Below are 24,883 nucleotides of genomic sequence, written 5' to 3' on the forward strand. Positions count from 1 at the left end.
ACCAGGAACGCTCTAACCAAAACTTTAAAAGCCTGGTGGAATTTTATTCAGAAAAGCACTTTGGACGCACGAAATTTTTTAAGTGTTATTTTCTTCCTATTACAAATCAATTTTAGTAGCCTTTGGAAAATGTAATTTAGAACTCCATGGTTAAGAGACAAGTAAATTTGCCATTCCTATACATTGTATGAAACAATCTGTTTTTTTTTTTTTACATTTTGTATATATCTCACTGCATTGTTGATTGTATGTACTCTAACAGATCTTTGGAAATTTTGAGTATCCACATCAGATTCACGCCGCCTTTAAACTATGTAGTTTCACCCGGCTTTGATTGCGGATAAAATTGATGCCTATAATTTTGAAAAAGGTTTTTCGGAAGCACTTGGACGACCCAGCAATATATCGTTGCTTACAAGTACACTAACGTAATGTATCCAATACAGTGATGGAATATCCAGTGCTTCATCCTTTGTTGAAATTCCAAAAGAACATAGAAAAAACTCATCAAAGATACCAGGCTTACAATTTTGTACGTTAGACGCGCATTTCGTTTACAAAAGACTCGTCATTGACGCTCGAATAAAAAAAGTTTAAAGGCCAAATAAAGAACGAAGTTAAAGAGCATGGAGGACCAAAAATTTCGAAAGATTTTGCCAAAATAGAGCTAAGGTGATCTATCCCCGGAGTAGAAAATCCTTAATTTTTCGTACAATTCAAAGGTTTGTAAACAGTTAATTCATAATTATTACCATAACAATGATTATTCATGTCAACACAGAAGTGATGACTACTGGACTTGTGATCAGACCTGTCATTATTTAGGATTTCCTCCTTGGTAAGTGTCGTGAGTTTTCAAGTAAAATGTCAATACCTAATTCTTTATGTAATGTGAATTACACACAAACACAATGTTGTTTATGACTTTATCTTATCTGCGGAAACAACAACATATTTATCATGACAGGTTCTTAGCAACATCTTGTGTTGTAAAAATCGATGTAGCATGTGTATTCCCATAGACCCATTCAGTTTTTTTAATTCTAATTTGAATGCCTTAACCAAATCGGAAAGCGTGTCCACGTCTTTTTTTCGCGATTAATCCACTCTGGTGTAACAGTTTCAAATTGGACTTAACAGAGGTTCTCAGGTGTCGTTAAGGGAGCAACCATTTAACTTCAAGGCAGGGGGGTGGGGGTATGGTTTTTTGTTAGAAAATTTTTGTTTAATTTTTCGACGCTATCAATCGAATTATTTTTTTCAAAATTTAACACTATAAGGTATGGGAAAAATCTGGATTCAGAATATTTTTTTTGTCATCTGCTTGACCACAATATTTTTTTTCATCAAATTGGGGATAACAATATTTTTTTTAGGAAAAAACCATACCCCTCCTCCCCATTTGAAGTTAAATGGTTGTTCCCTAACTAGATCGTTTTGTTGAGTAGTTTAACATATGTTTCAAGAAGCAGATGTTTTTTTAAAGGTACTGATAAACTGATATAATTTTGTTTTAGTGGAAATCAATAGAAGACAAACATTGCCTTTTGAGCTGAAATGTTTGTCCCTCTAATCATGTCTACGTCATTATAAGCTTCATTAAGCACCGCCGTAGGGACTAAAGGTGAAATCCTACACAATCATTTAAATACACATCTCCTACTCATTACAGGTAAACTATGTGATATGAGGGTCAGGAAATATGTACATTAATATTAAAGAATTGGTATGGAATAAGTGTAAAACAAGGTTTGTAAATAATTATAATATTTGCTCCTTTTAAAAGATCGATATTAACTGATCTATATGAATCCTCATTTCAAAACGTGTATAATTATCTTGAATACTCACTAATACCGTTTTCTTACAAAGGAGTTTGCTCATGTAAACAATTTTTGACATACAATGATGAATACATGCTAGTTAAACGATCGATCTATTGATCTTTCATCACTGTACTAGTGTGTGGGGGGGGGGGGATTTTTATTATACATATTACTTAGATTTTCATCAATTCAGTAAAAGACAACATGTATAGTATCTAAAAAGAAATCTGTTATCCTTATTTATTTTGAACTTCGAAAGAAAATCTTTTATGAACTATTCTTATATGTTATATAGTCCGTCTGAGTCAAATATATTATCAAAATTCTAATTTATTATGTCGTAGATGAATTTTTAACCCAAACTTTATACACTCGCAAAGTTTTGCCAGATTTGTTTGCAATGAATAAAGAAATTGTCCACTGATGAGTCTTTTGTAGACGAAACGCGGGTCTGGCCAAGGATTTGTATACAAATCCTTGGTCTGGCGTACAAAATTTTAATCCTAGAGTTTATTGATATAGTAAATATGTAATTGACAATCCAACCCATACACATACAGAGAAAGGTACAGTTAAAGAGCAGTATACCTTCACTAAATACCTTGACCAAGATAATCTCCATCTTTACAATTATCAATTATAGATTACCTGGCCAGTTATTGTCACGGTTGATTATCACTCCAACTCTTACCTTTTATCTATTCTCCTTGTTTGACCTAATGGACAACTCTTTAATTACATAAGCAAAAATCAATTGACAGTTCGTACACTATACATAGGTAAAAATACACAACAAATTAAGCACCATAATTAGAATATCAATTTTTTTGTTTAGTATCTGTTTTCAAAATATATAGAACTCAAACGGATATATGATTAAAAATAGTAAAGGTGTTTGATTCAAAACGAAGGGAAAAAAACAAAACAATTTCTGTACTGTTATGAATCACAACATAATCAGAACGGTCTTCAACACGGAGCATTGGCTCACACCGAACAGCAAGCTATTAAGGGCCCCAAAAATTACTAGTGTAAAACCATTCAAACGGGAAAACCAACGGTCTAATCTATACAAAAAACGAGAAACGAGAAACACTTATGAACCACATTAACAAACGACAACTACTGAACATCAGATTCCTGACTTAGGACAGGTGCAAACAATTGCTGCGGGTTTAAACGTTTTAATGGTACCAAACCTTCACCCTTATCAAGACTTGATTATGAAATTTAACTGAACCTTTTATTAAAAACGGGGTATCACATCCTAAATTTTACGTTGATGTTGTTTATAGAGTCCGTTTTTTTAGATACTTTCCATGTTAACTCATTGATCAATTGAATTAACTTATTCTGAAATGTTATCAATGAAATACCGTAGAAAAATCTTAAAATGTTGTTTTTATCTGTACTAACATTGATTTTGTATTTGAAAAATTAAAACAGAACTAAATATATATTGCTATATATGTATAGTTAATATTACTCATGATCCTACGTCCTGTCGATACTGTTTACTAATAGACGTGTTAGGAAAGGGGTTTAAATACTGCGCTGATGTTAAATACCAATACCGATACAAGATTTAAGTGAGGACTTTCTCAAAATACAATTGCATTGCAAATTATCCCGTCGTAGTATAGCTAAAAACTTTAACTTTGTGGTGTGTTTGATACAATATGAAGCGAATGGTTAACGTCGACTCCATTTTTTTAAAGACGTGCCTTACGTAGATCTTCATACATTCATTTGTATTTGTTTGATTTGGGAGTGCAAAACAAAACTTAAAAAAATATATGTAAGGGTCAAGAATGGTAATGGCGGATTTTACGGCCACAAGTTCAAATATATACATTAAATGATATAAGTAGAATATGTTTAATAGTCAAATAACTCAGTTTGCCTCTCCATAAGTCCAGTACACAATTCAACAATTTGATTGGATTCGTGTCTTGGATGTCTCCACAAACTTCCGACAACCCTAAATGTTTTTAAACATCTGATGGCGTGTTCGACATAAACTTGACATTCTAAATTTCTTCTATTTAGTTTTTTGCATTTTCTGTTTTTCCCTTTGCGGTTTTGTCTTATTTGGTGTCTCCTACTATGGCGTAGCAATTGGTGAGAGGTTTGCATAAATCTTATCACATAAATTAACTCAGTTTGGAGGAAAATCCAATTCCAAGTTCGTGCCAATTCTTGGAAGAAAGTTGTCTTGCTGCGCATCGTTTTAATGTTCAAGAAAACCACTTTCCACGAGCCGTATGTGATTCGTATTGTCTACTACTATCTGGAGATGAATGCAATAAATGGACAGAAGGACGAAAGAACGGACGGATGGACCCATCCACCCATCACTATATACCGTCCAATTTAGAAAGCGGAGAGTATAGTGAATATTACGCAAAACAAAATGAAGGAAATCGAAAAAAAAATTTCCCGACATATAATTTAGCAGGCTTTGCAAGAGGTGAAAATGAACATTCCATTTTCAAAATATCCTTCTGACCCAAAGATAATAAAATCAACGTCTCCATATGAAAAGTTTAACGCCACTTTCAACAGTATCTCAATTAAATCGTGGTGTTCTGTTTTGTTGGTGGAGGAAGCCGTGATACCAAGAAAAAAAAACTTCCGACCCTTCACCGAAACATAAATTTAACATGCTTGAAAAATAACCAAATGTGGTAATCTTTTAAAACTTAATTCGATAACCTCTTTTGTCTGAAAAACTGACTGACAAAAATTGATAGACAGAAAATGTCAGTTAAAATGTGAATTAGAATAATCAATTCACACATTTTAATGTTTTTTTTTTAAGGTAGTCCCTTTTCAGCATTACATTAAATTGCCAGAGTGACCTTTCTAGATAAAATAAAAAGACAAACTGATAATCAAATTGAAAAAAGTTTTTGTTTCATGCTTTTTTCTTTTTTTTTTAATTGTCAAGTACACAAATTTCTAGTTTTTTTTTCACTAGAATTTTAAGCTACACATTTCTCTATTATAGAAAATGATATAAAATAAGGAGATGTGGTATGATTGCCAAAGAAGACAACTATCTACCAGAGACCAAATGACGTAAATGTTTGCAACTATAGGTCACCGTATGCCTCCCAACAAGGAGCAAAACCCATCCTGCATAAAAGCTATGAAAGGCCCCGACAAGAAAAGTATATCTTAAAATTTTTTCAAATAAACGAACATTTTGCACAAAGATTGATGTAGAGTAAAAAATAGGATTCGGATGTGATTTGATTGCAGTGATTTTTCTTATTTATTTATTTTGATCACTTTGCAGATTTTCCTTGTCGTTCAACAACATAGTAAGAAATGGGGGACAACGATCTTAAACTTATTCGATCACTACTATGAAACAATGCAATTTTATGATAATAATATTAATAATGATCGTGTTGTCTTGCTGGATCCTCCTCGGTGTATTGCGGAATAAATTGTTATTATTTAATTGTATAAAAGTCATCTCAGCATTATCAAACAAACCCATACAGGTAACTATAATGAATGACTATCTGGACTTTTTGAGATGGTCCCCACAATAGCCTGTAGTGGTATTGGTATTTAACATCAGCGTCAAAATCGTATTGACTTTCCTAACACGTCTAATAGTTTGGCATTGGACAAGGTCATGCGTTTCTCAGACTGTTTAGGACGTTTTTACACTACTAAATCCGTTGGATGTGTACTGATTGATACTTCAGTCTGGGAGAACATGACTAATTTATTAGTTGTAATTGACTTCGAACTATCTCCCAATAGCTGTTGGTACTTTTATAGCGGTGCTTTGTGTCTTTTTTATGCTAGTTGTTATTTTTGCTTCGTACCGATCTATTAAATTAAGCCATTTGCAACTGAATTTTACAGTTTGTTCTTATGTTGTGCTGTTTCACCGCTGTCCTATGTTAGAGGGGATTAAACGCTCACAAACACGTATAACCCGGCTACATTCTTTTTGTGCCTGTCTATGGCAAGCCGTTCTCGTCAAAACTAGTAAGTTTAAACCATTTTTCGAAAAATTACACACTGAGAATTAAAAAAAACACACTGAGAGTAAAAAACCTAAAAACACACACTGAGGATTTCATAAAAACGCACTGAGATTACAAAAAATGAAAAACACACAATGAGAATTGAAAATTACACACTGAGAATTGAAAATTACACAATGAGAATTGAAAATTACACAATGAGATTTCAAAAAGACACACTGAGATGAAATAAACTGAAAAAACAGTTTAGGAATTAGGGTAAAAAAGGGGCCAAAAACAATCATTTTTGTATTTTCCGGACAATAACTTGTGTGTAAGCGTATGGATCTCTCTGAAATTGTACCACAATGTTCCATATCACAAAGGGAAGGCTGGGATTGAGTTTAGGGGTAATTGCCCCAAACGTTCAGGAATAAGGGGCAAAAAAGGGGCCAAAAACAAGCATTTTTTTAGTTTCCAGACAATAACTTGTGTTTTTAAGTGTATGGATCTCTCTAAAATTGTACTACAAGGTTCCATACAACAAAGGGAAGGCTGGGTTTGAGTTTGGGGGTAATTACTCCAAGAAGGGGGGGGGGGGGGTTCAAAAAGTTTGGGGGGATTTTTTTTCCCAATTTTTTTTCTTAAATTTTTGAAATTTCAAATAATTGCACAGTATTGCGCAATAGCACAGTATTGGGCAATAGAAAGAAATCTTCAATTGCACAGTATTGCGCATTAGCAAGAAATCTTCAATTGAACAGTATTGCGCAATAGCACAGTATTGCGCAACAACACAGTATTGCGCAATAGCAAGACATCTTCAATTGCACAATATTGCGCAATAGCAAGACATCTTGAATTGCACAGTATTGAGCAATAGCACAATATTGCGCAATAGCAAGAAATCTTCAATTGCACAGTATTGCGCAATAGCAGGAAATCGTCATTTGCACAGTATTGCACAATAGCACAATATTGCACAATAGCAAGAAATCTTCAATTGCACAGTATTGAGCAATAGCACAATATTGCGCAATAGCAAGAAATCTTCAATTGCACAGTATTGCGCAATAGCAGGAAATCGTCATTTGCACAGTATTGCGCAATAGCAGAAAATCTTCAATTGCACATTATTGCGCAATAGCAAGAAATCTTCAATTGCACAGTATTGCACAATAGCACATTGTTGCGCAATAGCAAAAAATCTTCAATTGCACAGTATTGCGCAATAGCAAAAAATCTTCAATTACACAGTATTGCGCAATAGCAAGAAATCTTCAATTGCACAGTATTGCGCAATAGCACAGTGTTGCGCAATAGCAAGAAATCTTCAATTGAAAATAAATACAAATGTTTTAACCAATTTCAATGGGGTTAATTTAAAGTCTTTAATTTTTGGGGGTTCTAACCTTGTATTACTTTTTTGGATATGCGGCCCCATTTTTAAATTGGTCTATGGTCCAAAATTAAACTTTGTTTGATTTCATCAAAAACTGAGTTATTGCGGCTGTATGATATGATGAATCTTATTATGCATTTAGATTTTTTATTTTGAGCCCTGTTTTCAAATTAGTCCATATTAAGGTTTGAAGGGTCCAAAATTAAACTTTGTTTGATTTCAACTAAAGTTAAATTTTTTGTATTTTTTTTATATGCTGAATCTAACCATGTTGTTAGATTTTGGATATCAGACCATTCTAGGTAAATTAAATGTCCCATTTCAAAATTTTAAGATCTTTTACAACATTTATTTTTTGTCAGAAACCTATATTATGTCAAAAATTTGATCACAATCCAAATTAAGACAGCATCAAGCTTGAATATTGTTTCCAAACTTGCCCCAACTGTTCAGGGTTCGACCTCTGCGGTCGTATCAGGCTGCGCTCAGCGAAGCATTTTATTAATTCTCAGTGTGTAATTTTTTCGAAAAAATTGTTTAAACATAGTTTTGACGAGAACGGCTTGCAATACCTGTCCCAAATCTAGAGCCTTTAATTCAGCGATAGTCATTGTGTGACAAAAATGCAGTTTAAGCATAAGACAATATTTGTGATTCAATGTTGAATTGTAACCCACAATAAATTACCCGTTTGAACAATGCGTTAAAGAAAACTACATAGAAAATCATCCTTTAAGCCTTGGTTGCTATGAAGCTCGTTGTTGCTAGGGTGCTCTCCTTGAGGTCCGCGCTATTTTATATAAAGACACCGATACATTGTGCGAGTTCGTTCATTTGTTATTTGGCTGTTGATGAATAAGCATCGGAAAGAGAATACCAGCAAATAAAGAAAGTCTAACTGAGAAGTTTGTAAACCAAGTTCGAGTTGAAAGCTTGTGGTTTGAAGCAAGCGGTTTAGAAGTCTTTACGATTGTTGCAAACTACACTGTAATTTCCCACGGGAATGGTCGCAGTCCGTCGAACAGGTAGTTTGTAATAGTCTGGTGACTTCGGTACTTCGGAGACAAGGTGTTTCAAAACTAGTTGTCTCAGTAACTAGGAGTCTCGGAGACTAGGTGTCTCAGAAACTAGGTGTCTCAGAACTAGGTGTCTTAGGAACCTATGGTTTTGAAGCTTGTCCTCTTATAGTTTATGAAAGGTTATAATTGTTGAGCAAATCGGTTGGGACCTCGGAGTCAGTGAAAGGATTAAGGATAAATTGAGGTTATAGTTTTTAGACTACTTTTTGATACAAAGTTAATTGTGTAAATATTGTTGTTTCTTTATAAAGTTTCAAAGTTTAAAGGTTGGTCTCGTAGTTTTTAGTAAAGCCTCCAAGTTGTAGTTAGATTTTGAGTTAATTAAAAGATTGATATTGGAGTATCTCAGATTCTGTGAAAACGGATACGAACAGATAGTTTATAAGCCAAACACGTTACAAAATTGGTGGCAGCGGTGGGATCTGAGAGACTTCAGTATTATATGTAATTATATTGTTTGATTGTGAGTTCATTTTCTATTTGTCTTTGCAAGAAGCAAAGCAACACATTGTTTTTGTAAATACATTGATTGTCAAGTTGTACAATAAAATATTTTTGAAAAACTTGTTTAATTTATTCTTCAAAATATGTCGCGAACATACAGAGAAGATGAAATGTTGTATGACCCTGATAGTTATGAAACAAGAAAATTGACAAGGGAGATAGATAGATTAAACAGGGAAATAGGGCGCTTAAGAATTAAAAGTTTTGAAAATGCCCCAGACTTTGCTCAGTCAACTCCCATCTATCAAACAACACGCCCAAGACAATCTGACTCTGGAATTGCTACTGCCAGAACTCCGAACCTTGACTTTGGTACAGGCAGCAATATACTCCAAAGTACAAACGATGGGAAAGGGGCGAAGTCAAAAGTTATGTCACAGCCTGCAATTACTGATAAACATATCCCAGCTTCGGCAAAATTAACACCAGAGATGAGAACTTATCCAGACTCTGTTCTCGAGACGAACTTTGTCACTGAAAGGCGAAAGAAAAATATGCCAAAATCACAAGACGAAATAAGTGCATATAGGGGAGAGAGTTCTATCCATAAAAACAAAAATATCATAAAGCCCGCTAAGTTTGACGGCCAGGGATCATGGATAGATCACAAGTCTCATTTCGATGCCTGTTCGAGTATAAATGCTTGGACTGAGGTAGAAAAGGGTTTATATTTGGCAGTCTCATTGAGAGGACAAGCTCAGGGGGGTACTAGGAAATCTACCCACAGATAAAAGACAAAATTTTAAGGAACTTGTGAGGTCTCTCGAAGAGAGATTTTCGCCTGCCAATCAAACCGAATTGTACCGAACACAATTACGGTAGCGTCGTCAAAAGGCTTCAGAAAGCCCTCCTGAACAAGGTCAGGACATAAGACGCTTGGCAAACCTGGCGTACCCCACAGCCCCGAATGACGTACGAGAAACACTAGCTAAAGAGCAATTTATCGACGGACTCAAGAGTGTCGACATGAGGCTAAGAATAAAACAAGCTAGACCTGCTGAATTGAACGACGCGATTCGACACGCCGTTGAACTAGAAGCTTTTAATAAGGCTGAAATAAAGCGAGAGGAAGGCAAATGTTATCTAAGAGCTACAAATAGAGATGCGGACATCAGTGATACTAGCGACAAAACAGTAGAGCTACTTAAAAACATGCAGACAGCTTTGAATGATCTGCAACAAGAAGTAAAAGCTTTGCAACAAACTCGGGTAAAAGGGTGGTTTCCTTTTAAAGGTAATTCACAATTCCAGAATCGCAAGAAACGTGGATGTTTTAATTGTGGGAAATTTGGACATTTCAAGAAAGATTGTCCTGAAAGTAGTGTAAAGAGAGTACATTCGACCACCCCACACGGATCTGAAGTGTCATACGAGAAACAGAACGGTGTGATAGGGGTGAATACATTAACAAAAGAGGCTGGTATGTTTATCAAAGCTGAAGTAAATGGTACCAAAGCAAAGATGCTTATAGACACAGGGGCGACAGTATCTCTTATTTCAAAGAAATTATTTGACAGTATGCGTTCACAATTTCTGTCACCAATGGACAGAGAGATATTGACTACCAACGGTTCTCCATTAATTCTATATGGGAAAACAATCCTTGATATTGAGATTAATGGATTTGTTTATTCGAACATAGCTGTAGTAGCAGACCTAAACGTAGATGGTATATTGGGAATAGACTTCCAAAGGAGCCATAATTGTGTAATTAATATTACTAAAAGTAGTATTTTGGTAAACGGAAGAGAGACCCGTTTACATTTTGAAGGTCAGATAGGCTGCTATAGGGTATGTGTTGCAACGACTGTAAAACGGCCTCCTACAAGTGAAGTACTGGTGTTTAGAAACATCAGAAAACCAGTTCTACCAAACCAAGAAGTTGGTATTGTAAATGCAAATAAAGGTCAGGAGTTGAGCGGATTGACTTGCTACCAGTGTACCAAAATGTTTAAGAAGTCGGCTTATCATATTAAAAGGTTTCACAGGAATAATGACGTTAAAATCGTTGAGGTATTAAGGGAACAAGACGTTTACTTTAAGGACGAACATGTGAACCCAGAAAGGTCCAACCTTTTCGATGAGAGTGAATACTCCTTAGACAGTGTAAAAGAGATGTCAGATCCCAGAGAGTCGACGAAGCTGATATAAGACGTCTCCGAAAGTGCAAGCTCCGAAAATGACGATGAGAGTCTGATACAAGAAAAGAATGATAAAGAGCCTAGTACAAATGTTAAGACTTTTGATGAAGTGTGTCTGAAAGGAAAGAGCACAAGAAGGCCAAAACGACCAGAGAAAATTGTGGCTCAAAGGCAGGAAGAATTACTTGAACTTTTGAAGTACAGAAAATATATCAGGACTGTCAGAAGTATGTTGAAAGTAAAAGAGGTTGAGGAGACAATTCTGAAAGAATTTCTATATCTGGTTGACTTTTAATCGGTTATTGCAGATAGCAATGTTTTTTTATATAAAATATTATTGTTATTTTAACTGTTGAGTTGTGTTCAAGTACACTCAGCACAGACACAAAAAATATATATGTCAAGTCCGTCGGATGGGGACTTTAAATCCGAGGTCCCATGTGCAGGGAAATGTCACGCTCTGTGCATGTAAAAAAACCCTGTAAGCCATAAGTGCTTCTTGTCGAGGCAAAATTACTTCAGAACCTATGTTTGGTTATTTTCGTTTACAGTGGCAGTCTTATTATACGAATTTTGGAGAAGCTAGGGACTAATCATTTATAAATAAAAATCAGTAGGCAGTTGCTTTGTGTTGATACAAACTGGAAAAAAAAGTATGAAAGTCATGCGAGGACGCATGAAATCGGAGGCGTGGGTAATGTGACAAAAATGCAGTTTAAGCATAAGACAATATTTGTAATTCAATGTTGAATTGTAATCCATAATCAATTACCCGTTTGAACAATGCCTTTTAAGAAAACTACATAGAAAATCATCCTTTAAGCCTTGGTTGCTATGAAGCTCGTTGTTGCTAGGGTGCTCTCCTTGAGGTCCGCGCTATTGGTATATAAAGACACCGATACATTGTGCGAGTTCGTTCATTTGTTATTTGGCTGTTGATGAATAAGCATCGGAAAGAGAATACCAGCAAATAAAGAAAATCTAACTGAGAAGTTTGTAAACCAAGTTTAAAAGTTTGAAAGCTTGTGGTTTGAAGCAAGCGGTTTAGAAGTCTTTACGATTGTTGCAAACTACCGGGTTGTTCTGAAACTGTAGTTTCCCACGGGAATGATCGCAGTCCCTCGAACAGGTAGTTTGTACTAGTCTGGTGACTTCGGTGCTTCGGAGACTAGGTGTTTCAAAACTAGATGTCTCAGGAACTAGGTGTCTCGGAGACTAGGTGTCTCAGAAACTAGGTGTCCCAGAACTAGGTGTCTCAGGAACCTATGGTTTTGAAGCTTGTCCTCTTATTGTTTATGAAAGGTTATAATTGTTGAGCAAATCGGTTGGGAACTCGAAGTCAGTGAAAGGATTAAGGATAAATTGAGGTTATAGTTTTTAGACTACTTTTTGATACAAAGTTAATTGTGTAAATATTGTTGTTTCTTTATTAAGTTTCAAAGTTTAAAGGTTGGTCTCGTAGTTTTTAGTAAAGCTCCAAGTTGTAGTTAGATTTTGAGTTAATTAAAAGATTGATATTGGAGTATCTCAGATTCTGTGAAAACGGATACGAACAGATAGTTTATAAGCCAAAAACGTTACAATTGGTCCATGTCTGTCATAAATGTTTTTCGTAAATTGTATTGTTCTAAATTATGCCGTTTGTTTTCTCGTTTAAATTGTTTCATATTTTTCATGTCGGGGCTTTTTATAGCTGACTATACGGAATTGGTGTGTCTCATTGTTGAAGGCCGTACAGTGACCTACGAATGCTTATATTTTCGTCACTGTTTGAACTCTGGTGGATAGTGGTCTCAATGGTAACCATACCACATCTCCTTATTTTCATAAAGGAAAAGGAAACAAAATATAAAAAGAAAAAAAGAAAAAGGAAAAAAAAAGGGGGGGAATCAAAATCTATGAGTTGAAGTCAAATCCAGACAAACAAAAGACGAACAACAATCAACAAATACACAGGATACAAAGATTGAGCAATTTGATTACGATTAAAAACATGGTAGCTCCGTAATTTAAAGTAGTTCGCCCTCACCTAAAGGCACCATTCGTGTTGTTAAGACAAGGAAACAATCAGATGATGAGTAACATTCGGTGATATCTCAACCAAGAATTATAGCTACGACTAATAGAACATAGCCGTATAAAGAGATGTGATAAGATTGCCAGTAAGAAAACTGTCTTTTGAATGACAAATATGTGAATTACAAATCTTCAAAAATGAGCAAATTCCATACTATGAAAAGCCCGGGGGTGACAAATGTAAAACCACTCTTATAAGGAAACCAATGTCCTGATTTATACTATAACATGAACGAGAAACAATTGAAGGAGACAACAACTAAGCATACGATTTGATATTCTTGATTCAGTGGGGATAGAATGCTCATTTTCAGCTGTTGATACTCATGTTTATTTTTTCACTCTTGTATACAATTAAAACGTCACATTAAACAAAACATGTTGTGGGGTTTAACATTTTTGCGAGTGTTCTATCATCACCATAACATGAAACAGTGGTATAACAACAAACTTTTAAGAATGAAGTGGAAAGGGCTTGATTTATCATATGGATACTTAGCACGCAATACATAATGAGAATTAACCTTGTACAATATGTCACATGTATGTATCGACAGGATGCAGTACCATAAGTAACAACTTTATATCAATACAGTGGAGATAAGGTCTAACATATCTTAAAATCTGCAGGAACGGTAAGTAGAACTGTCCTAGAATACTGTCAGTATCTAGAAAAGTTTCCTTACACCTTTAGAACAGTTTTTGATAGAAGCGGTTCTGTTCTAGAAAAGTTTTGTGCAGTTCTACCTTAGAACAGATTCTAACAGTTCTACCTTAGAACAGATTATGACAGTTCTACCTTAGAACAGATTCTGACAGTTCTACCTTAGAACAGAGTCTGACAGTTCTACCTTAGAACAGAGTCTGACAGTTCTACCTTAGAACAGATTCTGACAGTTCTACACAGAGCAGTTTTGGACTGTGTATCATTGTAAGGTACCAACAATTCATCTCACATGAGTCTTTCACACTTGTGTTAAAAATGCGTACATTATAAGTTTCGAATAAAAGTCTTTGTTGACGAAACCACGACGACGTAGCGTTATAGCATGCAAATCAAAAATCGAAACGATACTTGTTCTTTTTTTAAATTTTATTTGCTTTAATACCTAGCTTATGATGCTTGTAAGTTCTGCTTACTATTACCATGCAAAGTTATAGTGCTTCATATATGCTTTATTTAACTTATGTATTGCTATGCATTGTATGTCGGTTAAAAACTCAGTAGAGCTTATAATATGTAATGTCTTTGTTTTGTAAACCATGTCGACTCTAAATAAAGCTTATTATCATTTATTTAGAATAATTACAAGCTTGTCATATTTTAAAGAAGAAAAAATCGACCTACAAAACTCTGACAGGATATTGTTTTCCGTTTTTCCCATATAAAATACATTAAAAAAACACGAAGTTACCATCATACGGCGAGCCTGCAAATGTGAAAAAAGTAAAATAACAAAAATACCGAACTCCAAGGAAAATTCAAAACGGAAAGTCCGTTATCAAATGGCAAAATCAAAAGCTCAAACACATCAAACGAATGGAAAACAACTGTCATATTCCTGATTTGGTACAGGCATTTCCTTATGTAGAAAATGGTGGATTAAACCTGGTTTTATAGCTAGCTTAACCTCTCACTTGTATGACAGTCGCATACAATTCCATTATATTGACAACAATGTGTTAACAAAACAAACAGATATAATAGGTAAAAATGTCAAAAATAGAGGTACAGCAGTCAACATTGTGTTATAATCTTAATCACTATAAAAACACACAAATATGTCAACAAGGAAAACAATGTGAATGATATTAGACAGAAAGTAACCCAAAGAAATTTTATTTATATCGCATTCGCCAAGTTGGTATCAGACAAGCGACTCTCTTCCTTCAGTTTAACTGAATTTGAGCCAAGGCGGCCGGATGTTGATCCCCGAATCAAGAATGATGAGCCAAAATTTTCCTACAGTAGATAAAAACAACATTTCTTTCCAATATTTCAAAAAATATTTGAATCCGTTTCTTCACATTTCAGTCACACTTGTATGATTTGTCTCGTTTCTTTACGTTTCTGCCACACCTGTATGATTTGTCTGGTTTCTTTACGTTTCTACCACACCTGTATATTTCGTCTATGGTGGGACAATTTGCGTGGTGTGATTCTATTTTCATTTAAAAAACTTTTGTTCAACACATTTTAAATCTGAGACATTCGATTGTGGATATTTTCTTCCAGTGATTTAAAGGTATATATATATATATGATCTTCCACACTTTCGAAACAAAACCTTACATTCAAGCTTCAAAAATAATTTATTTATTTGTATATTTAGTACATATAGTATAATATATTTTCTTTATTTATTTGTATATTCAGTACATACGTGTACTTTTTCTTATTTATTTATTTATTTAATCATCTACATTTATCTTTATCATTTCTAACGAAATATTCAAGGACTTTTAATGATTATTCAGTTTGTTCACTTCTTTAGAATTATTATTTTTGTGATAATTTTTTGTATAGTTTTTTTGTTTAGTATAATATACTAAACTAAATTACCTTTTGTTATTAACGTATTTTAAACTTTACTAAATATTTCTAAACCACAATCATTACATAAGATTGTGTTATGTCCTATTTTCGGTCTTGTCAATTAGGTATTATTAAACCACTCACAAAGAAAATGATATGGTCATTGAGTCCAAATATTTAACCTGTATTATTATATTTGAAGTTTTATTTAAAGTCGGTATACATTATTACAAGCTCTTTAATATATATATGAAACCATGCTGGTGTCAGTAAAACGGTAGAAAAGAATTACTTCAATTTTACAAGTTGAAGTTACAACCCATGGCTCATAACTGTATCTGTAAGTCGAATATCTTCCTCCAATGAAGGAGCACCTCATATGATGAGTAATCCTCCACCGATATAAAAGTTAATGTATCCCAACTCTTATAATTTTATATTTACATCTGATTAGTTGTCTTCCACCAGTAGTAAAAGTTAATTAATTCTCATTAAAAGTGCCATCTATATACATCGAAGTAAAACACTGCTCAGATTTATATAATAAAATTTAAAATACGTCGCCATTGATTATAGTTTATTAGTACATTTATATACACCAAAAGAAATTATAATGCTGCAAGCTCAATGGTTTGGACTGGTAGGTTAACTATGATCATCTTCATAAATCAGTATAGTGAGGCAGTATATCCACGCCACTGTCTCACAAGTTGAACGTGGGTTGGGTATTAAGCGTAAAGTTTAACAGCCAATTAGTATAGTGTGGCATAGTCCACGCTTACTATAATAAATCATTTAGGTACTCATATTCTTGTCAGTAGAGTGTGGCGAAACCCACGCTTATTGATGTTATCATGTAGTGGTCGATACTGCAGACCCTCAGTATAGTGTGGTGTGACCCACGCTTACTATAATAAAACATTTAGTAAGTTGTGTTAGGTACTCATTCTTGTCAGTAGAGTGTGGCGAAACCCACGCTTATTGATGTTATCATGTAGTGGTCGATACTGTAGACCCTCAGTATAGTGTGGTGTAACCCACGCTTACTATAATAAAACATTTAGTAAGTTGTGTTAGGTACTCATTCTTGTCAGTAAAGTGTGGCGAAATCCACGCTTATTGATGTTATCATATACTGTAGACCCTTAGTATATTGTGGTGTAACCCACGCTTACTATGGCTAGTAAGGATGACTTCATTACTGTTGATTAAGAATTCTCGACCTGCTGGAATGTAGTAGGAAGCATAGTCTCCTAGACTGAAATTCTATGTCCATTAAGATAGATTTATCACACTTAGGTTCAGTCGGTGTGATTATACTTGGATCAATTATCATCTGTATTAAATCTATTTCTCTGCCTTTCTGTTGAAAATTATTACAGAGCTTTTGTTGCAGCAGTTGAATATTCTGCACGATTTGATTTCTCTGATCCGATAGTGCGGGACATATCAATAAAAAGTGCTCCATAGTTTCGTCGGACGTTTGACACAATGGACACGTTGCCAATATTCCTTTATTTTTCGAATGCCTTATCCTGTCAGTCATGAGTATATAGCTTCCTGTCGCTATTCTTATTTTACAGGTATCCTCTGTGCTTCTTTCATGGAACTACTAGCAGATAGATATACCAACATATGTGTTTGTCCCGGTATAAATTGACTATTTAAATATTTTAATGAAGGATACAGCTGACAATGACTTTCAATAAAATGTTTCCAGTATTTTGAGACTTCTTTGTTTACGATGGACTTCCACTGTAAATTTGAAATTTGACTGTCTAATAAATATAGCGCAGATGGTAGATTATACTTGGCTAGAATAAATTTAACATTAATAAACCAGTTATGACTCTCGTCCGTTTTTATAATAAGATGTCTGTACGCAATGTGTTTTTCTAAACTTTCATGTGACTGCCTGCATATGTTGCCAAATAATGACATGACTTTTTTTATGCATTTGGCCTTCTATTGGGAGTTGTCCAGAAAGAATATATATTGCGGGAGTGGCTGTACTTGTAGATATTGATAATAGTTGTTTGATACATTTTTTGTGGAATATAAAAGTACCGGGATAACATAGATATTAAATATATGCAGCAAAGATTGTATGTCTAGTCCATTTTTCCCATGCATACCAGCCGGCATTAAACTGTACATTGCACATCTTGCTTTTTTCACATTCTCATATATTGGGTCAGGATCGTCAGGTTTTGATGTACATAGGATCCTATGTGGGTTGTTTGATTAACTATAGGCATTACTGAATTACCTATATGCCATTGAAATGAAGGTTCTTGTTGTTTTCTTTGATTTGGATATATTGGTAAGATCACACTCTTTACTGCTTGCATCATGCAGCATATATCTTTCCCTGAAGCTATAATTATATGCTAAATTGATTAATACCTGTAGTTCCTCGGGATTATCGCTCATGAGTGCCACATCGTCTGCACGTGTAGGAGCGGCACAATGAATGGACCCTATTCTTGCCCCTATGCCCGAGTGCTCAATAGCTTTCAAGAGATTATTTATGGATAGCTTGTACAGGTCAGCACTTAGTACACCACCTTGTTTTACACTTTGGAGTATTGAGAATGGTTCGGAGACTAGACCATTGAATTTGACTATACTGCTGGAGTCCATATGAAGACTATGAATTAGTTTCCATAGAAGACCGTCTACACCCGCTAAATATAGCTTTCTTAGGAGACTCTCATGCGTTACCACATCAAATGCCGATTTAGCGTCTAGGAGTGCTATGTATATTGTTTTACCAGCATCTCTGCAATCTCTAATAAATTCTTCAATAAAGAAGGAACGGTTCATGGGTGCCGAATTCGAAGTAAAACCTCTTTGAAGCCTACTTTGTTCTGTTAATATATTAGGTTGGACTTTAGCTATTGCTACAGATTCAATTAGTTTCAGCAATATTGGCATAACAGTGATCCCTCTATAATTGGTGGCATTCTTGTTACTTCCTTTATTCTTGAATATAGGGGTTAGGAGTCCCATTTTTATGATTGCAGGTATTAGTCCTAAGTTGAACGATGATACTATTATATAATATTATAATGGCTTGCAGTTTTAGCGTTTTGATGTGCTTTTAGAAATTATGTTTTCATTTATATTACCACCTTTAACAATATGATGTGTAGGGTTGTATGAAGTACATAAAAAGTGAAGTTCTATGCAATCTAAAAATTCTATTTATTTCTCTACTCTATTATCCTTGCATGGCATATAAATACTAATTGTAAGAATGTCTTTACCACATGTGTTTGTTAGTTCAATACATTGAATTCTGTTATTTGTACATTCTACTATAGTAATTATGTTATCAATACTCTTTTTCCATAATATGCAGACTCCACCATATCCGCTCGGTAAGTGGGTAGGTGGTAGTGGATCATCAGAATCAACTGCTTTTCCAACACCATTAAAATCAATATGGATATCATTAAAGAGTGGCAATTGACAGTCAAATAACCAATGCTTCTGCAGCAACACGATATCATAATTAGTAAGAATTTCGCAAAATAATGGATCACATGTTTTAATATTTTTACAGTTAAAAGATAAAATGTTTAAGTGTAATACTTTAAAAACGCTATTTACATTATCATTTTCTTTTGGCACTACGTTCTGTTGTTTATAATTCCTTTCTTGTGAAAAAAAATTTAGTCCTTGTAGTTGGATAACACTGGTGTAGGCATTTCTGTGGGTCTGTTTATAAGTGGATGGCCATGAACATGCCTCACTCTGTTTTGTGAATTTGAAGGAGCTAACGTAGACACATTTGGGTTGTTCAGATCGGGAGAACACTGATATTGTAAATGTTGTGTTACCTCAATTCCTCTGGAGCCTGTTGTATAATATTGCGATTGTGCTGGTTGCAAGACATGGTGATGATACTTGGGCGGCTGATGTGTGGCATTCATTACCAGAGGAATAGTCATAGAATTACCTAAAGTGTCTCTGTGCTCTGTGTATGTACTAGTTTATATTTGTCTCTTTGTATAGGACTCATCATTACTACTTTTCGGTATTATATTATTAGTAATTGTTGACTGTACTGGCATTTGTTCTCTATCAAGTTGGTCTATTTGAGCGTCCACTTTCTGTAAAATTAACTTTGTCATTCTTTCACGCATGGCTATTAATATATTATCTGTTTCTGTTATACACTTATGGTGGCAGCAGGTTTTTGCTTGTGAGTTGGTATCTGCTTTATTGGATTCAGAGCTAGTATCTTCAAGGACAACTATTTTTCTGTTAAGAATTCTTATTGTGTTTTCCATTTCTGTTATTTTATTTTCTTGCATAAGAATTAAGGATTTAAGGCGGATATTTTGAGCGTTGAGCTCTGAATTTCTCATTTCTCTTAATCAGATATCATCTTCTTTCTTTTTTCAATTTTAGCTCTAGCTGCCTTAAGTCTTTAAATTTTAATTGTGCATCGTCAGTAACTTTGCTCTGATTTATACAAGCATCATCTGTTTTGTTATTTATTACTGTTCTTCGTTTCGAGATTGTACTGTTTTGGGTCATATTTAATGTGTGTAAACTTTTCTTTTTCTTTTGATTACTATCTATTTGTGTGTTGGTATGACATATGGACGGCAATTCAATTTGCTGTTCATGCGGTGTTTTCATGATTGTGTTGTAATTATGTTTATTTTCTGCTTCATAGTAAGAGTTTTTTTCTAACCTGCTCATCTTGTATTTCTAACCCATAGAACACTTGACACTTTTGCATCGGGCAGTGTTTAACTATGCATGTCAAGTGTACTATATTATTACAGCTATCACAAACAGTTTCATCTGCATCTTGAATCTCACTGTCACAGTTGGAGCATATTTGTTTAATTCTTTCTTCATTCAGAAGCATTTCTGCATTGGTCGCCAATTGCGTAATAGGCGGACTTACTTATGCTATTTGTGTTGTATTAATAGACACAATGTTACATTTACTGCTTTGAATAGATACTCGATAAGCTACCAATCTCGATTGAACTGTCAATAGTCTTTGGACAAGAGGAGCATGTGTATGAGTTACTGCTATTATTTTCAATATTGCTTATTGATATCAGGATGCGCAAGACCTTCACATCTTTAGTGAACCCACAGCTGACAGTTGTTACACTGTACGGCTCTAGTGACTACATTTCTATTACACTTTCTACATTTGGCTTTCATGTTGTTATTTGTAGATCTGTAATCCAACATGTATTGTAGTTGTTGTTCTAGTAATTTATTAATTGGTTGTTCACATAGGTATTGCAAATCATATGGTGAATTGTGGGTAATTTATTTTCAATAAAGTAGTTACAGATTTTCCATTTATTAATAAAGAAGCTTTTGTTGAGTAAGAATTTATGGTATATGATTCGCTGTTCTTCAGTTGAACTTTAAATGTTTTTTGGTCTAATACACCTCTTCTATCATGTTCAGATTTGAATGTGATTTCTCCTGCAGAAAGTGGATAATTTTGATAATAACTTGATAGAGCAGCAACAAATAATTCAAAGGTTGCTAAATCTAGTGTGACGATGAGACCATCACCAGTCTTTTTGTAACATATATCGGTCGTTTTTGCCGATTCGCTTGTTTTGCAATACTTTATCAATATTCAGTGAATATGTTTTAGTTTTAATTTGATTTTGTATGTCACCAACATGATTGTTATCTTGAGTAGAGTCTGGATCCACGATTATTTTCTCATAGCATTTTGTTTCTAAGGCCATTTTGTTGTGAGGATGTATATATGTATATACAGTATGCCTTGTTGTTTTGGAGAGACTCCTTATTTCAGATCAGTATTTAAAATCTAAGTGAGTTTAGTGTGGCGTTACCCACGCTTACTGTATTTAAGGTAACAGCTTCAACACATTGCAGTTTAGTGTAGTGAGACCTTTGCTTACTGCATTTATGATGTATAAGGTGATGTGCTTCACATGTTATCCATATATTTACACGACGATTTATGTTGAACAATCGTTAAACAATAATTAAAAAATATGTAGAGATGAATATGCAGTAAGCCCTACTTCCTTGGAGAGTCTCCTTTTTCCAGATTAAAATTTAAAAACTAAAATCTAAGTGAGCTTGGTGTGGCGTTACCAACGCTTACTGTAGTTAAAACAGCATCATCAGTGGTTGTTGTACATTATTATATATTTTGCAGTGTAGTGTGGTGAGACCCACGCTTACTGTATGGTAATGTATCTAAGAGCTCTAGTTGGAGGTATCCCAGCAATCTTTGATAATTTGTTGTTCGATCTTTTTTAACCAGACTCTTGAAAGCAGTCGTCGTGGGTGAATACCATCAAAGTACAGTTCAAGCCTATGCTGTACCCGTCTTGTCACTTGGTGGCGATTACCTTTTCTGTACTTTTGAATGAGAGTAGATCTGAGCTAAATTTAGGAGAGTAAGAGTTGTTATTGGTGTTAAGCTCCCTAATTTTGCGGTTAACTTTAACTATGTGTTCTTCTTAATCTTTGTCTTGCTGATAAAATCTTTGTAAGTCGTCTTTTCCGTTTCCCGCTGCCCAGTTCCAGGATACAATTGAGTTGAGTATAATGGGATTTCCAAAATGGTTACTTTGCACCCAGGGTGAGCATTAATACATTGAATGATTAATTCTGCTTCTGTAATGATTTCTTCTATGATACAGTCGTCGTGTGTGCACAGGGAAATGTATCTGCCGTTCTTGATAGTGAGATCACATGTACCTGCCCATACATATACCCATATATTACCTTCCTTTTTAATAAGGGAGTCTATAGTGCTCTCCAGCCACTATCGGCACTGTTTTATTTTGGCACCCTTACTACAATACCAAGTTATATTATGCTCTGTTGTTGTGGATCCTTGGGATTCTAAATTGTACCCTTTACTATCTGTTAAAATTATAGGTGTCAATTTTTGTGACCCAGAAGGGACAAGCCTGCTCCTTTGCAGGAATTTAATCAGCTTTCTTTGAATTACATGTATGATGGATTGATGTATATATTGTTTCTGTTTATAGTATGGTAATATTTTGTTTTGAATATTCGCGGACCGGAAGTGCACGGGCCCCGCGAAAGTCAAATTCAGTTGTGTAAAAATCTTTCTAAATTGGAAAGAAAATGAGTAAATGTTAGACTGTTGTAATTGTTCATCAAATATACTGTAATGTTCTTTTTATATGTTAAATTGCACACTATACAACATTGAAATCATGAAATTCCCAGCACCAAAAGATACGTCTACCATCACCAATAGCGCCACCGGAAGTCCATAAGCTTCATTGTAAGTGACAACACCTAACAAAAGACACTATTAGCCATGGAATATGTATTTATTTTAGCTGTATTAGCTGGGAGATATTATACATCTTGTATTGTTACGGCCAAACTCAATAAAGACTTCTAATTCCATGTAATTGATGAATTCAACAACACTTACCGTTATCTTGATGATGTTTTTCGTTAAATAATCCTCTCTAGATAAAATGCCGAAATTTACAAAAAGGCAATCAAACAGAATCTGCATTAACTGTCCTTAAAAAATTTACGAAAAAGGGGCCTTTTATAGCTTTTACAGTCTAAAAATAAACAATAAGTAAAAAGATATACGTAGGTGTAAATTTGCATATTTTCATGAAAGGGTCTACTCGAGTTATTCAAACAAATAACGTTTCCTCAAATTAGAGAAGTGCAGAACCAATTCAATTATTTATTTATCGTCAGTTTTATAACTTATAGGTATAAAACACATTTATTTCAATATAAATACACGTGATCACGATAAGGTGTCATGTGATATGATATACATATAACTTAATAATTTAGAATATTTTCATTACGAAATAAACCCACTTCCGGCAATTTGATGGGTTAGTTCATTGTGATTTTTGTATACGAAGCAGTTCAACTGTCATGACTGTATAAAAAGTGTCATTATTCTGGCCAAACAATTATTCATTTTTATTCATTTCAGATAAATAATTTCCAATGTCTTTAGAATTCCTTTCAACTCTTCAGTCAGTATACGATGGGTTTCAAGATACCAACTCATCCCAAAACAAGTATGTATATTACCATCTACTTTAAAATGAACAAATATATTTCAGACTGTCTCCTTTGTGAGACATGTTGTTGGCATTTCAATCACAGTTTGCCGGTGGACTGTTCGTTCACAAGAATATCACAAGCCCAGTAGCCAGTACTTCGATAAGTACTGGCATAAGATACTGATATTTTTAGATTAAAATTTGCTGTCATAAAATTTTTGAAATCATTTGAAATCAAGTAATATATCTCCCTCATGTAAATTTTAGCTCTGATGCCTTGTCCGGATTTGGCTATATCATCTCCTCCCACGTTTTATTAGGTTTTGGATTTTCAAATGTTTTGGCCTCGAGCATCACTGAAGAGACATTAATTATCGAAATGCGCATCTGGTGCATAACAATTAGATTAACACACTTTATGTACCATTAATATTAGAGTAATATTTCCGGAGCATCTGTCTGAGTAAAACCTGGTGTTTGGTCGGGTTCATTTATTTCAATCTCATATTTTCTGTATATATTATTATGCACCCTGAACGGAGTTCGGGTAACATCTTGTTATTGTTCTTTCTCTTTTTTATTATTTTTATTTTTCTTCCACACTTAATTTGATGGAAATATACCATAAGGTGGAACACCATGTGAAGTTGTGCAACTGACTTTGGAAAGTGCAAGAAGGCCACCGTGTCCATGGAAATAGCAAAAATGTGAAATTTTTGAAAATTCTAAATCTTTTTTTTTTTAAGACCCAACCTAATGAAACTTTATGGAAATGTTGCCTATTATGTCTAGATGGGAATACAGTATTTAGAACTTCCAAAATGGCGACCATTGTCATGGAAATTGGGGAATAGTATTACTTTGAACCCTATGGGAAAATTTTGAAAGTAGCTTTTCTTTACAGAATATGGCACAGAAAACCCAAAATGAAACTTTATTGAAATGTAACATGTTAAGTGTCAATGTGGTATCTGTCTTTGAGATTTTTGATATGATCACCGTAACCATGAAAACAGCTTAAATGTTCAAAAATTTCAAAATGCTCCAAAGTTTATGAAATTGTACAAAAATAACAACTGGTACTGGTAAAGTGGCTGTATGACTTTGGGATTTTCAAAATGGCTGCCGTTACCATGGTAACAGCAAAAATGTGAAAGATTTATAAATGGTCCAAACTTAATGAAAGTTAATATAAATGCCTTTTTTACTTCGGAATTTTTCAAAATGGCTGCCGTGACCATAGCAATCGGCGGACCAGGGTGCCATCTGCTATTGC

At 34.4% G+C, this 24,883-nt stretch overlaps 1 protein-coding gene across 2 annotated transcripts in view; it reads left to right on the top strand.

Moving 5' to 3' along the window:
* Positions 1-1,656: 1,656 nt before the first annotated feature.
* LOC127737380 (receptor for retinol uptake stra6-like) overlaps positions 1,657-24,883 on the top strand; it is a 75,885-nt gene continuing 52,658 nt past the window's right edge. The window contains exons 1-2 of one of the 2 annotated variants that reach the window (XM_052247999.1): positions 1,657-1,749; positions 23,535-23,622. In XM_052247999.1, the coding sequence (XP_052103959.1) occupies positions 23,549-23,622 (74 nt within the window). In that variant the 5' untranslated portion in view covers positions 1,657-1,749; positions 23,535-23,548. Of the gene's footprint in view, positions 1,750-15,146; positions 15,264-23,534; positions 23,623-24,883 lie in introns of those variants that run through there. The other variant, XM_052248000.1, reaches the window with a different exon arrangement.

This window comes from Mytilus californianus, unplaced genomic scaffold (assembly GCF_021869535.1).
Source record: "Mytilus californianus isolate M0D057914Y unplaced genomic scaffold, xbMytCali1.0.p SCAF_4, whole genome shotgun sequence".
NCBI lineage: Eukaryota > Metazoa > Mollusca > Bivalvia > Mytilida > Mytilidae > Mytilus > Mytilus californianus.